Source organism: Corythoichthys intestinalis, chromosome 2 (genome assembly GCF_030265065.1).
Source record: "Corythoichthys intestinalis isolate RoL2023-P3 chromosome 2, ASM3026506v1, whole genome shotgun sequence".
Classification (NCBI taxonomy): domain Eukaryota; kingdom Metazoa; phylum Chordata; class Actinopteri; order Syngnathiformes; family Syngnathidae; genus Corythoichthys; species Corythoichthys intestinalis.
Genome location: NC_080396.1, coordinates 4,531,980 through 4,548,248, shown reverse-complemented (window position 1 = coordinate 4,548,248; position 16,269 = coordinate 4,531,980). Strand labels below are relative to the sequence as shown.

Below are 16,269 nucleotides of genomic sequence, written 5' to 3'. Positions count from 1 at the left end.
ACTGTATTTGTTTATTTTAACAATAAATCAACCTGATGGCATTAACATTATTAACATTCTGTTAAAGCGATCCATGGATAGAAAGACTTGTAGTTCTTAAAAGATAAATGTTAATACAAGTTATAGAAATTTTGTATTAAAACCCCTCTTAATGTTTTCGTTTTAATAAAATTTGTAAAATTTTCATTGTACCATTTTCAATGCCATTGTTGATGTCAATAATTACACAAAGCTCATGTGGTGCTGAAACCCATAAATTCAGTCGCAAACAAGCGCCAGCAGAGGGCGACAAAACATCGAAAAACACAACAAGTAAATGTTACACTGTGCTGTCATTTTAATCTGTCGGGGCATGTGCGTTAAATGCGTTACATATTTTAACGTGATTAATTTTAAAAAATTAATTACCACCCGTTAACACGATAATTTTGACAACCCTGCACATTATCCCAATGGAGTTCAAGTCTGGACTTTGACTTGGCCACTCTAGAACGTGTATTTTGTTCTTCTGAAACCATTCTGAAGTTGATTTACTTCTGTGTTTTGGATCATTGTCTTGTTGCAGCATCCATCCTCTTTTTAGCTTCAACTGTCTGACAGACGGCCTCAGGTTTTCCTGCAAAACATCCTGATGAATTCATTCTGATGAATTCATTCCATTAACGATTGCAAGTTGTCCAGGTCCTGAGGAAACAAAACAGCCCCAAATCATGATGCTCCCTCCACCATGCTTCACGGTGGGGATGAGGTGTTGATGTTGGTATGCTGTTCCATTTTTCCTCCACACATGACGTTGTGTATTACTCGCAAACAATTCAACTTTGGTTACATTAGTCCAGCAAATATTTTGCCAAAACCTCTGTGGCGTGTCCAAGTGCCTTTTTGCGAACATTAAATGAGCAACAATGTTTTTTTTAGACAGCAGTGGCTTCCTCCGTGGAGTCCTCCCATGAACAAGATTCTTAGCCATAGTTTTACATATAGTTGATGTGTGCACAGAGATATTGGACTGTGCTAGTGATTTCTGTAAGTCTTTGGCAGACACTCTATGGTTCTTTTTTATCTCTCTGAGTATTCTGCGCTGAACTCTTGGCGTCATCTTTGGTTGACGGCCACTCCTTGGGAGAGAAGCAACAATGCTAAACTCTCTCCACTTGTAGACAACTTCTCTGACTGTCGACTGATGAACATCCAGACTTTTACAGATGGTTTTGTGTCCTTTCCCAGCTTTATACAAATCAACAATCTTTAATCGAAGGTCTTCAGACAGCTTTTTTGACCAAGCCATGATGCACATCAGACAGTAGTTCTCATCAAGACAATTGTTACCAGGTGTGTGTTTTATAGTGGGCAGGGCAGCTTAAAACCACTCATCAGTGATTGGGCACACACCTGACTTCAGTTGTTTGATAAAAATTGGTTTCAGTTGCTCCTTAGGCAAAGGGTTCACTTATTTATTTGTCATTGTTTGCATACTATCTTCATTAAAATATGAAAATCTATGAATGTTTGGGTGGTTCTAGTTAAAGCAGACCGTTTTTCATCTGTGTGATTTTGGCAAATATCAGATCCCATTTGATGGCGATTTTATGTTTAAATGTGAGAAATTCCAAAAGGTTCAGATACTTTTCATATCACTGTAGATCAATACTGGCTATTGGCTAATCATTGCATGACATTCCCTTTAGCGCACCTCCATCTAGAGGATGAATAACGCAACCCCAACCACTACTACTACTGCCTCTTAAAAATGCAGTGCACAATTTTAAAAAAAGGCCATTCATTGATGGTTCGCTTCATAGTGTGGAAAATACGGTAGAATGTTTTGTTTAAGTGTTAATTGCTTTGACCGAACAAGGCAAAACGACAGAGGATTTACTTTTGGTCGATGGGCTCCAGCAGCTCGAAGGCAGGTTGTATCTCAGCCTCCGGCTCGCTGGTTTCCACCGTGGTGCTGACAATAGCGATGTACTTCCCCTGTGCCGCCACGTTGTGGGCATAAGAGATCATGCACACGTAGATGTCTGCGGAAAGCGGCGTCCCATCTCAGTCGGAATCGAGAAACTCGTCCTCCCGTCGGGTAACGGAGCATAACTCACCCGAGTTGCGGTTGACCTGATTCTGAGGGATGATGATCTGACAGGAGTTGGCGTCGTTGGTGTTTTTGATGGGATGGCTGAGGACGCAAATGACGCGGATCACCTGGCCCGCTTTGCGCACGCGGTCGGGTATGTAGCTGGGGTCGCAGATGAGCTGCTTGCAACGTGCCACCTGCCCAAAAAAGAGCACGTTAATCATTTCCGTCACAGCAGAAAATTGCGTGGGAACCTCTCTATACGATTTACTCACAATAACAATGATGATTACAATGATTTTAAAATAATGGATATCTACTGTTTGCTATGACGAGTGGATGCTATGCTAGCGCAGTTTTCAACCAGAACTCAAAGAGCTTTATTGCCCAGGATGTTTCCTTCCAATGCTTGCTTCCATTACAGAAGAACAGTTTAAGGCTAGCACTGGGTGTTTTGACTTTGCTTTGATTTAAAAAGGACAGATTGCTACATTGTGCTGTACACGAAAGCGGCTATACAAAGGGCTAAAAATATAGACTTTCTATTCTAGTGCTAGCCATTAGCATAGGTTAATGTGTTACATTAACTCTTAAATTTACTTGAGTGACTTTTTGAGAAAAATGTACTTTTCAGAATTGTTTCACCACATTGCAGTTGGGTAGATTTGTGAAAATAAAAACTCTTACTCTACTGGGCTACACTACAGTTGTTGCATTTTTACATTTACATATTTATTCTACATATTAGATTTGACCAGAGGTGGGAATCTTTGGGCACCTAACGATTCGATTACGATTCAGAGGCTCCGATTCGATTATAAAACGATTATTGATGCACCCCCCCCCCCCTCCTCCTTTTTTTTTTTTTTTTTTTTTTTAATTAAATGTTTTGCACATTAGTTCCAAAATTGTTCAAAAATCCTCTCAGGCTAAACCAAACTACTATTTCAGTATCAAGTTAACATATAGCAGTAAACAAATATACAAAAATAACAGTAAATAAAAAACTCCAGTCCCCATTCTGTAGCAGCAGCTTTAAACTACATCAATTAATATCAATTAATTTAATGTTGTGAATCAACTGTTAAAGTTGTTAAAATTGCTCCCGTTATTCCATAATTTCCCTTTCGTCTACTTTCGACATGTGAAAGTTTTAAAACTATTTTAAAGATAGATTCAAGTCAATATTTTACCGATTTAGGAGTATTTTAGATAAAAAGTTAATTAGGTTTGCTTGGAAGGTTCGCTACAACAGCCTTGCAGGGAAGTATACTGCTTTAAGATGGCGGCCGTTTACTAACGGCTGCATCTAGCTTTTTGTAGATGTGCTGCTCACGCTACCGAATCAATGGTCCATCTAGTCCCATATAAATGATATCTACCATTACATTATGTGGATGACGTACTTTGTAGCAGCTTTTCGGCAGCAGTCAGGTATGTTGTTGTGTTTTTTGATCTCGTGGCATGAGTTGAGCTAGAGCCGTGAGTTGAGCGTTGGCATTACCCGAGGGGCCGGGTAATGAGAAGCATGGTGTTTAGCTACTCTCGCTCCGTTGCTTATTGACCGCGCTGCGCGCTGAGTGTGTTGTACTTCCGCTTTACTTGGTATATTTCAATAATCGGAATTTGGATGTTTGTGAATCCTTCTCAAATCTTCCACGGCCGAATCGCGAATAATCTAAGAATCGGAAATTTTGCACACCTCTAGATTTGACTGTATTTTTGCCAGTGGCTCTCCCAGTTTCACCAGTGAGTCGTCACAACAATAATCACGACTCCATGATACCAATCACAATAACAATACAGTCACATGACCACACACGCAATCTTGCAGTCAGAAGTCCTATGATCACACAGGCGTGTTCGATCATATGAAGTCTTTAAATTGCCCTAAAAAATAAACTATTTGACGTAAAACGTTGCTGTCAACTCAAAAGCACAGATTACAACCTCTCTCCCAGTTTTTATTTGGCAACATTAAACCACAGAAAACCCGGCGATATAATTGTTTTAATTTTATGGTAGGAAATTTTTTCTCCTCTAGAGGGCACTCTAGACTCTTACATTCTCAACTCATTTTTGTACATTTTTTCTGGTCGGAATTTGATTATTTTTCTGATAAAGATAATAGGAATATTTTCGATCAATTAGGTATTCCTGTTAAACCTCTTTCTATATAAATATCTCATATTAGGACATGGACATCTGTGGCTTATAATCAGGTGTGGTGTAAATATAGATGTTTTTTTTTCCCCCATTGTATTTTTTATTGATTTTCCCACAAATAATTCACACAGTCAAAAACAATACCATTAAAAACACACCAGAACACAAAAAAAAAAAAAACAAACAAAAAAAACGAACAAACAATTGTTCCTCTACCATTATTAAGCTCCAGCTTCACCTCTTTTTTTTTTTCTTCCTCCTCCTTCTTCCCCTTTTATCCTCCATAACACAGAATCACAGTTCACAGTTTGATCCAGTGGCCCTCATGTTAGTTTCCTCTTTTTGACATAACTCATAAAAGGTGTCCACATGTCCTCAAAAGTCTGTTGTTTGCCCTTCAAAATGTATGTCATGTGTTCTAGAGGCATTATTGACAACATGTGATTCATCCACTGTTTGGTAGAAGGTCCACAATTCGATTTCCATACCAGTGCAATGCATTTCTTCGCTTGCCTGGCACGGCCAGACTGTTCTCCCTGTGTTTTTCAAACACTGAGAGAATAGCCTGGGACCCAGCCCATTAACGGCCTCTCGAGCAAGTACAAAATCAATCGACAAATCAAGATTCGTTTATTTGCGTGACGTGTAGCAATGTCACTCTTCTGCATCGGAAGTCGTCTCCACAACAACACAGAAGGTGAACAGGAGAGCCGAGAATATGTTCCAATCCATGGTAAAATCAGTTTTAAATGACCAAAAACACATCGACACAAGTCATTGACAACATTCAATGACTTGTGTCATTGACACAATATGCTTCATGAAACATTTTAAGGATGGGCACGAGTAACTTGTTTTTAAACTGTTTGTACAAATCAATCGGAATTCCGTTTGGACCCGCCCTCTTTCCTGGTTTCATACTATCTATAGCTTTTTTAATTTCCCTTAGATTGATTTCTGCCTCTAATTCTTCCACCTGTTCATTTGTGAAGTTTGGAATATTTAACTTGTCTAAAAAAAAGATCCACCTCTGGCAGTGCTATTTTATTTGTTGAACCATACATATCGCTATAATAATATTGTAGTGTATTATTGCTATCTAAAGGATCTGTTATGGAAATTCCCTCCTTTAAAATATATATAATTGGTGTCTTTCGTTTTAGTTGTCGTATTTGCCATACCAGCAGCTTCCCAGATTTATCACCTTGTTCGTAGAATGTTTGCTGCAATCTCAATAAGCCAACAGCCGCTCTAGATGCAGATAACTTTTCATATTCTGCTCGTGCTGTTATTAGTTCGACTTCTTTTTCTGGGTTCTCGCCCTCGTTAACAATTTTTTGAAGATTTTTCAATTTCTTTTCTAGATGTGATCTCTCCTCACGCCCTTTCCTAGCTTTTGAGTTTGTGAAACTTATAATACTGTATGTCCTCTAATAAAGGCTTTAAAAGGGATGTAGCGGCAAAGGGGGTGTGAGACATCAATAGAACCGCTATGTGCCAAGATAACAAATATTGATAAAGTTAACAAAAAAAAAAAAACAATCACATTAATGAGCAATTATCGAAAATAGATCGAAAATGACGAACATTCCCGAAAGTGTTCCGGAAACAGCCGAATGGGGCGGCGACGTCACGACAAGTGATTGACAGTCGAGGCGGAGCCAGGTGCCATTGTTTTTTAACGACGAGAGAGTAGTGTTGGGGTTTGTTTGACGAAAACATCTCAAAGATGGTTCAAAACTGCTGTGCTATGTGGTGTACAAATAGCTATTTATCGGAATATAGTATCCATGAGTTCCCGAACGCGAAAAAAAAAGCTGGACTACGCAGACGATGGGTAAAGTTCGTCCGTGCAAAGAGGGCTAATTTTCTAGACACAGCCTCCGGTGTTGTTACACCGGCACGCTTTTCTGTGGTGCGCATTTTCCACCTGAAAGCTTCTCGAACTATGGACAAGTGAAATCGGATTGCTGCTCAAAGGAGATGTGGTGCCAACCATACACGTGCAGCCACCTAAATGTCCCGAGATATCAAGAAAGAGGACGATGACTGGCTAAGGAGGCTATGGCTAAGCAAAGGAGGGGAGCAGCCAAGCTCGAAATGGCCAGAGTGAGTACTCTTTTATAATAAAAAAAATTCACGCATTGGATACAGGACTGGACACATGTATAAATTATCGTTCGTAAAATATATAGAACAAATCCTCTGATCCCATTCATATTTGTGTCTGTTGGCAGAGCGAAAAGCTATGATAGCGCAATAAATGAAAAATTCTATGCATTCCTTTATTTTGCAGTCACGGTGTATCAGCTTCACAAAAAGAAATGCAAAACAAATCATTGGTGTTTCCCACACGATCTGCTGCCGATGTTTCATCAGTGTCATTGCTCCCCTCAATGACCGTTTCATTGCGCTGCATTGGCGTTCGTTTGGGCTCAAATTGGTAACCTAAAACACCGATTAAAGCTTCGTAACTCTCCTTGTCACCATTAGATGAACATTCGTTACGTCCTTCTATGTCGGATTCGTCGCTGAAACTAGAAACGAAATTGTCTGCCATCATCGCCGCCATTCAGTATTAAAGCACTGAGCCTTTTTCTTGTTGAAGAAACACCCCTCACTGTCAATTCTGAATTCTCTTTTATTGACAACGAGGGGTGTTTCTTCATGAGGGAACCTGGAATATGTGCAGGACGAACACAATGCATCAGCATAAACAGCTCAAAACACTTAATTCTCCCCTCACTAGAAGGAATTCTATTGATGCAGACAGGCGCTGCCCCCCTCGTGGCCGGTGGCACTCTCTTCACTTGTCGTGACGTCACGCACACAATCTGCCAGATCTCGGGCGCCGGTCGTTTTAGCTTGACAACCGAGCCAAATTTCTCTCATTTTCTTGTGTGTAATTACACGAAGTGGCATGATATGAATACAAAAGGCATGCGTTTATGGATAAATGATGGAATATTAAAATTTTCCCAGGGCACTACATCCCCTTTAAAAGCCTCCCACCTAACACATTTTGAGGTTTGATTAGTACTGAGTTCAAAGAATTCGTCTATCTGTCTGCCTATATACCTTACAAATTCCTCATCAAGGAGCCATTTATGTTGGAAGTGCCATCTAAATTTGTCTCTGATCAATTTTTCCTCTCTATATAGCAAGCAACACGGTGCGTGATCCGAGATTACAATAGGATCGTAGAAACAGTCATGATTTTTATAACGCAAGTGTAATGATACCAAAAAGTAGTCTATTCTTGAATAGGTTTGATGAGTTGCCGAAAAGCAGGAGAATGCTTTAACACTTGGGTACATCTCTCTCCATATTTCGGTTAAATTAAATTCTTTAATATATTGATTTATTACCAATCTACTCTTGCTATGTGATTGGTCGACCCCCGTAGACCGATCTATGCTGGGATCCAATGAACAGTTAAAATCGCCTGCTATGGATGTTTTTTCAAATTGCGTGAAATCTGGGTTGTGCGGCTTATAGTCAGGTGAGTTTTATAGTCCGGATGATGCAATCATTTAGAATAGGCATAACAATTCAGCGTTCTTCCACTCGATACTGTAGCACAGGGGTGTCAAACCGGTCCTCAAATGGCTGCAGTGGGTGCTGGATTTCAACAAATGGGATGAATACCTTTTCACCACTCTGGTGTCTTATAAGTGTAATCAGTTGATTGTAGGGCTGCAACTAACGATTATTTCTATAATCTATTTGTTGGATAAATGTCACTTTTTTTCAATGACCTTCACAATTTAACTTGAAGGTATTGTAGGCATGTTGTAAGTAACAATCAAGACAAAATGGATGACTATTTCCTTCAAAAATAATATTTTATTACAGCTTCCTGGTCTAACTGTAGTCTACAACTGCACTGTTTAACCCTTTAAGGTCTGGGCCTATTTTGTCTGATTTTGCATGCCTTTGAAGTTGCCTTTATATTTCAAAGACAGAATTGTTTACGATGGCCTGGTTTGGTCCCTTTTTTTGTGACACCTTGAACTTCATGTCCAAACTGTTGTTTCCTTCACTGACCAATTATAAGTCATGATTTTGGGCCCAAAAAGACCAAAAATTCCAAAATCGTTTTGTCAAAATTTTTAATATTGATGTCCAATTGACAACCAAACATGCGTAACGAACCGTTTTGAAACTTTGTAATATTTATTCAACATGTTAGGATGAACATTCAACCAAAAAAATTTAGAATAAATAGTCTTTTATTTGACAATTCAACATAAACAACAGGTATAGCCATAGGCGTTTTTTGCATTTATACATGCTCTAGTCAAAACAGGTTATATACAGCAGACCAAACAGTGAAGAACAGTGAAAAAATATACCATCTAACACAAAAAGTGTTTAGAGGCCATCTCTTTATGAGTTTAGGTATTGCGGCCCATCACCTGATGAAAACTATGTACACACAATCAAGCTTCTTGAACACACATTTATATACACAAATTGAGAAGACTGATTGTGGGAAAAAAAAATATATATATAACATTGGGGAAAAAAGTATTTTCAAAAATATTTACAATAAACAAGTTAAATTTTTTTCAGGCATGCCACTCCGAAAAGCAGTTTCGTCCTGGAATTAGACACAGGGCTACATCACAGCCCACACTTCCATGGGGTGTCGGTCCTCTTTCCACCCTTCCATTTTCATTTCACTTTACTTTCATTGTCACTATAAATGTACATGAAACAAAAGTCAGTATTTATGAAAATAATAAAGTATAAAATAAAAATATATACAGCAATAAATAATAATGGAAATCTATATGTATGACAATAGAAAGAATACCGTAGCTGAATATGTGCTACATCCCTATTCTTCATATAGAAAGAAGACCACAAATTATACTTTGATCTGATATGCACATTTTATTATTACATACACAAACACGCACTTATATTGCATCAAAATTAATTTTGTCTTGCAATATCAAAAGAAACTTTTACAGCATTAAAAAAAAAAAAAGCGAGTTGGCTTACCTCTGCTCGTCGATGGCGTCACCCACGTGTTCAAATCCGTCACTATCTTCACTCGAGGACTTTTCCGAAGAAGACGATGATGACGAATTTGGACCACCCTCTTCCTCAAGTTGATCAAAAAGCACAATTGCTTGCGCTAAATTTAGTTTTCCGTTCATCCTCAAAGTCGCACAAAGTCGCTCGCTCGCTCGCTTGATTCAAACGGCCGTCGCTTGCCCCCTCGCTGCTTCAGAACACTCCTGCCTCTCGTTCGGTGGAACCTCGCACGGCAGTTATATTTATAAAAAAAAAAAAAAAAACGCATTTTGTGCTTCCACTGTGACTTCGAAAGGGTTCGTTTGATTTGTGTTTTTTTCATGGAGCTTCCGTTTTGAAAAAGGACAAGAAATGATGGAAATATAGACATAAACAAATGATCCATGCAGCGTTTTAATGTTTTTTTGAGAGGACAATAAAACTATAAAACTTAAATGACAATATCTCACGTTTTAGTTGGTCGATTGACTTCAAATAACAACGAGAGTAAACCGCAACTTCCGCACTTTAAAACGAGACCAACCAACGGCATGTGGGTGACGTAATTAAAACGCGAGGGTGCTTCAAAGACGACGTGCGCTGAGGACGCGCCGGCGCGTCCTTTGACTCTCAAGGGTTAAAGCACATAAAACTTGTTAAAGTTCTTCATATACACTGCTGGTCAAAAGTATTGGCACCCCTGCAATTCTGTCAGATAATGCTCAATATCCCCCAGAAAATGATTGCAATTACAATTTTTTTAGTAATATCTTCATTTATTTTGCTTGCAATGAAAAAAAACACAAAATAGAATGAATTTTTTTTTCTAAATCATTACCATTTTACACAAAACTCTAAAAAGGGGCCGGAAAAAAGTATTGGGACCCTCAGCCTAATACTTGGTGGCACAACCTTTAGAGAAAATAACTGCGAACAACCACTTCCGGTATCCATCAATGAGTTTCTTACAATGCTCTACTGGACTTTTACAACATTCTTCTTTAGCTAACTGCTCCAGGTCTCTGAGATTTAAAGGGTGCCTTCTCCAAACTGCCATTTTCAGATCTCTCCACCGGCGTTCTATAGGATTCAGGTCTGGACTCACTGCTGGCCACTTTAGAAGTCTCCAGTGCTTTCTCTCAAATCATTTTCGAGTGCTTGTCAAAGTGTGTTTTGGGTCATTGTCCTGCTTGAAGACCCATGACCTCTGAGCTTTCTCACACTGGGCCCTACATTATGCTGCAAAATTTGTTGGTAGTCTTCATACTTCATAATGCCATGCACACGGTCAAGCAGTCCATTGCCAGAGGCAGCAAAGCAACCCCAAAACATCAGGGAACGTCCGCCATGTTTGACTGTGGGGACCGTGTTCTTTTCTTTGAAGGCCTCGTTTTTTTACCTGTAAACTCTATGTTGATGCCTTTTCCCCAAAAAGATCTACTTTTGTCTCATCTGACCAAAGAACATTCTTCCAAATGGTTTTTTGTCTTTTTCAGGTAAGTTTTTGCAAACTCCAGCCTGGCTATTTTATGTCTCTGGGTCAAAAGTGGGGTCTTCCTGGGTATCCTACCATAGAGTCCCTTTTTTATTCAGACGCCGACAGATAGTAAGGGTTAACACTGTTGTACCCTCGGACTGCGGAACAGCTTGAACTTGTTTGGATGGTGGTCAAGGTTCTTTATCCACCATCTGCACAATCTTTGGTTGAAATCTCTCGTCCATTTTTATTTTCCGTCCACATCTAGGGAGGTTTGCCACAGAGCCACGGGCTTTACACTTATTGATGACACTGCACACGGTAGACAAAGGAACATTCAAGTCTTTGGAGATGGACTTGTAGCCTTGAGATTGCCCATGCTTCGTCACAATTTTGCTTCTCAAATCCTCAAACAGTTCTTTGGTCTTCTTTCTTTTCTCCATTCTCAATGTGGTACACACAAGGACAAGGACAGAGGTTGAGTCAACTTTAATCCATTTTAACTGGCTGCAAGTGTGATTTAGTTATTGCCACCACCTGTTATGTGCCTGTGATGTGTGTAACAGCTGCTGTTAATTACACAAATTGTATGTTTTATGAAGGGCTGTCAAATGATTAAAATTTTTAATTGAGTTAATCACAGCTTAAAAATTAATCGTAATTGCAATTCAAACCATCTATAAAATATGCCATATTTTTCTGTAAATTATTGTTGGAATGGAAAGATAAGACACAAGACGGGTATATACATTCAACATACTGTACATAAGTACTGTATTTGTTTATTATAACAATAAATCAACAAGATGGCATTAACATTATTAACATTCTGTTAAAGTGATCCATGGATAGAAAGACTTGTAGTTCTTAAAAGATAAATGTTAGTACAAGTTGTAGAAATTTTATATTAAAACCCCTCTTAAAGAGCATACAACACGAGAAAAAAAGTCTTAAATATCATTATTATGTGAATTAGAATCATATTTTGAGACGATTCGACTATATACAACAATTTAGCAAAGCGCCGATGACGAGAAATTAGTCTTTTAATCTGCCGGTTAGCCACGCCTACCATTATAGGGCTGTAGCGTCCCCAACAGGTGGATGACGTCAGCGGTAGACTGGGCTCATCGGTTTTACTATTCAGCCCATTGAGGGGGAATTGTTCAGAACGAGGAAAACGCGACGAAGAGAGCTGCAAAATGTCATTGTTTCACTCTCTCTACTCCAATATTTTTACAGGATATTCTTTTTATCCAAGTATTTTTCCCCAATAGCTATATAAATGGCTTGAGAAGGACCAGTCAGCCCGTCGAAGGGGAACTATTCACAACGAGGAAAACGCGACGAAGAGAGCGGCAAAATGTCATGTTTTCTGTCTCTTTACTTCAATATTTTTACAGGATATTCTTTTTATCCAAGTATTTTCCCCAATTGCTAAATAAATGGCATGGTCATGACAAATAACAGTCTTGTGCTAGATGGAATATGAAATAATAAAAATCCATTTATTCAAGACGACATGGCAAAATTACTCCATAATGGTCAAAACTGTCGACTTCACCTTTACTGTCGCACCTCCCAAACGATATTTTATGACACCTAAATCGGACAAATGTCATTTCCCTTCCCCGGCTTCGGAGAATGTAAACAAACCAGAAGGAGTGACAGCTAGCCGACATGCTAACCCGAACAGAGTGATGTTTCAAAGTCTTTGAAGCGGAAAATCACACATAACTAGCCTGGATTATTTGACATGACGACCCGGTTGTCGATTGTCTTCGCGGATCGGCAAACCGCCCGGCGGAGAGCAATTTACCGTTCGTTCCCCGGAGGAGGGTGGCTGCAGTTGTTGTGCAGCTAACGTGCTGCTAATGTGCATGGGGAGAGCTTTTTACATGCCTATCAATGATCAAACGTAAGTAGTCCTTTATTTAAAGAAAGTTTGTAGTGTTTACTTTGTAATAGCTGTATTAATATTTGACATAATACTAAACAAGATGTTTACTCATCATATGTCCAATTGTCCCACAGTAGTCGTCGGGCTTGTTTTGGCCAATATCCACGGTGAATGGGAACCTTTTCAAACAAAAAGGCGCATACACCTCTCCCTCATACAGAATGATTATTCCGCAAAATCAGCTGAATCCTTCGTCCTCATACACAACCGTACGCTGTATAGTGAAGAGGACGTCTTCTACCGTACACGTCACAGCGCCCTCCTCCTCAATGCAAGACCGAAGCCGGAAGTCACTCATTTTCATGGCGCGGGATTAAAAAAACTAAATAAATCTAGCGATCGCTTCCACACACATCCAAGCGGTCCATATCATTCAGGAGCATAAAATACCACGTGTATTATGAAATAAACATGCTTTTTCATGTCACATGCACTTTAATGTTTTCGTTATAATGAGATTTGTAAAATTTTCAAACAAAAAATAAATTTGTAGCTCGCCATTGTTGACGTCCATAATTATTGGCTCATGGACGGTGCCATAAAATCAGTCGCACCCAAGCGCCAGCAGAGGGCGACAAAACACAAAAAAACCAAGCAACAAATGGACATGACACTGTCATTTTAATCTGTTTGAGCGGGGCATGTGTGTTAATTGCGTCAAGTATTTTAACGTGATTAATTAAAAAATAATAATTACCGCCCGTTAACGCGATAATTTTGACAGCCCTAGTTTTATGTAAAATGATAATGATTTTTTTCCCATTCTCCTATGTGTTTTTTCTTTGTAATTGCAATCATTTTCTGAGAGAATTTGAGCATGATCTGACAGAATTGCAGGGGTGCCAATACTTTTGGCCAGCAGTGTATATGCCTGTTGCCATTTCCACAACGGAAAAAAACATATACTAAAAAAAAGCTTGCGTCAGCACTCATTCATTCAATTTTTCATGACTAACAACTCTTGTCATACCTCGCCTTCAGACTTGACGCCAATCACGTGGCCGCCTTCGATGACAATTTCGTCCACGGGCTTGTTCAGCATGTAGGTGCCTCCGTAGATGGCGCTCAATCTACAGAGGGTGAAAATAAAAGGACTCAGGGATGCGCATTTGGGACTAAGACAATCTATGCTTAGATACCTGGCAAATCCCTGCGGCAGCTCTCCGAGGCCGTACAAGGGGTAGAGGTAGGGGCTCCTTCCGTAACGCGCCAACGACTCGCTGTAAAGTTTAATTCGGTTGATGGTGTCCAGGCACGGAAAGTCAAGGTACCTGTGGACAGACACAACAACTCCAACTCATTCACCCATTAGACCCATCTCGATTATTACTTTTTTTTTTTTACACCCGATTCCGACCTTCTAAAAAATTACGTGCACACTGCTCTTACTCGTCAGTCCTGTAGAGGGCAAGGGCGTGGCCTGTGAAGTCAATGACATCCTGGCCCAGGTCGAATTTCTTGTAAACATCCCTCATGGTGGTGGTCTTGGGGTCCACTCCCTCAAAGGTCTTGGGGTCATTCTCATCAAAGTTGGCCACGAAGACCAAGAACTTTCGAAAGCGGCGCTTCTCGAACATTCCCATCAAATCTGGAGGGTCAAACAAAGGCGTCACGCCAGCAACCGGCGGTGCTGCGGCCACGGCGCCATTCAGGCTTACTTGAAGCCAATGCCTCGGTCTCGGTGGAGGGCACCTTGTAGATCTTTCCTCCCTTGTACACGAAGCTTCCCTCGACCACTTTGAAGTCCAGGTAGCGAGTGACTTCCGTGTAGAGTAGCATCTTCACCAGCTGACCTGCTCGGGTGACAACAAATGCCTCGTTTAGTTGAGTTCGTTTAAGTTCTTTCTTTGTTGTACGGCAGTCTTGCCTCAAGATATGAGTTGTCGAACAAGTAATTCAAAACACTTGCATCTTTCTACATTAAAATGAATGGAAAAGCATTTCAAGACTCGCCCCAAAATAATAACAACCAAAATTGTTAATGCAAGTACTTGCCGAGTCGGCATATATACAGTGGTATGAAAAAGTACAGTGCCTTGCAAAAGTATTCGGCCCCCTTGAACCTTGCAACCTTTCGCCACATTTCAGGCTTCAAACATAAAGATATAAAATTTATTTTTTGTCAAGAATCAACAACAAGTGGGACACAATCGTGAAGTGGAACAACATTTATTGGATAATTTAAACTTTTTTAACAAATAAAAAACTGAAAAGTGGGGCGTGCGATATTATTCGGCCCCCTTGCGTTAATACTTTGTAGCGCCACCTTTTGCTCCAATTACAGCTGCAAGTCGCTTGGGGTATGTTTCTATCAGTTTTGCACATCGAGAGACTGACATTCTTGCCCATTCTTCCTTGCAAAACAGCTCGAGCTCAGTGAGGTTGGACGGAGAGTGTTTGTGAACAGCAGTCTTCAGCTCTTTCCACAGATTCTCGATTGGATTCAGGTCTGGACTTTGACTTGGCCATTCTAACACCTGGATATGTTTATTTTTGAACCATTCCATTGTAGATTTGGCTTTATGTTTTGGATCATTGTCCTGTTGGAAGATAAATCTCCGTCCCAGTCTCAGGTCTTGTGCAGATACCAACAGGTTTTCTTCCAGAATGTTCCTGTATTTGGCTGCATCCATCTTCCCGTCAATTTTAACCATCTTCCCTGTCCCTGCTGAGGAAAAGCAGGCCCAAACCATGATGCTGCCACCACCATGTTTGACAGTGGGGATGGTGTGTTCAGGGTGATGAGCTGTGTTGCTTTTACGCCAAACATATCGTTTTGCATTGTGGCCAAAAAGTTCAATTTTGGTTTCATCTGACCAGAGCACCTTCTTCCACATGTTTGGTGTGTCTCCCAGGTGGCTTGTGGCAAACTTTAAACGAGACTTTTTATGGATATCTTTGAGAAATGGCTTTCTTCTTGCCACTCTTCCATAAAGGCCAGATTTGTGCAGTGTACGACTGATTGTTGTCCTATGGACAGACTCTCCCACCTCAGCTGTAGATCTCTGCAGTTCATCCAGAGTGATCATGGGCCTCTTGGCTGCATCTCTGATCAGTTTTCTCCTTGTTTGAGAAGAAAGTTTGGAAGGACGGCCGGGTCTTGGTAGATTTGCAGTGGTCTGATGCTCCTTCCATTTCAATATGATGGCTTGCACAGTGCTCCTTGAGATGTTTAAAGCTTGGGAAATCTTTTTGTATCCAAATCCGGCTTTAAACTTCTCCACAACAGTATCTCGGACCTGCCTGGTGTGTTCCTTGGTTTTCATAATGCTCTCTGCACTTTAAACAGAACCCTGAGATTATCACAGAGCAGGTGCATTTATACGGAGACTTGATTACACACAGGTGGATTCTATTTATCATCATCGGTCATTTAGGACAACATTGGATCATTCAGAGATCCTCACTGAACTTCTGGAGTGAGTTTGCTGCACTGAAAGTAAAGGGGCCGAATAATATTGCACGCCCCACTTTTCAGTTTTTTATTTGTTAAAAAAGTTTAAATTATCCAATAAATGTTGTTCCACTTCACGATTGTGTCCCACTTGTTGTTGATTCTTGACAAAA

The 16,269-nt window shown here is 40.0% G+C and overlaps 1 protein-coding gene across 1 annotated transcript in view; it reads right to left on the bottom strand.

The window, feature by feature from the left end:
- The window catches only part of LOC130910364 (rab GDP dissociation inhibitor alpha), a 48,379-nt gene that overhangs the window by 11,656 nt on the left and 20,454 nt on the right, over positions 1 to 16,269 (bottom strand). Inside the window, exons 4-9 of the mRNA XM_057827586.1 lie at positions 14,361 to 14,495; positions 14,092 to 14,290; positions 13,842 to 13,973; positions 13,673 to 13,772; positions 2,100 to 2,271; positions 1,880 to 2,024 (exon numbers count right to left, since the gene is read on the bottom strand). Of these exons, the coding sequence (XP_057683569.1) occupies positions 1,880 to 2,024; positions 2,100 to 2,271; positions 13,673 to 13,772; positions 13,842 to 13,973; positions 14,092 to 14,290; positions 14,361 to 14,495 (883 nt within the window). The remainder of the gene's footprint in view (positions 1 to 1,879; positions 2,025 to 2,099; positions 2,272 to 13,672; positions 13,773 to 13,841; positions 13,974 to 14,091; positions 14,291 to 14,360; positions 14,496 to 16,269) is intronic.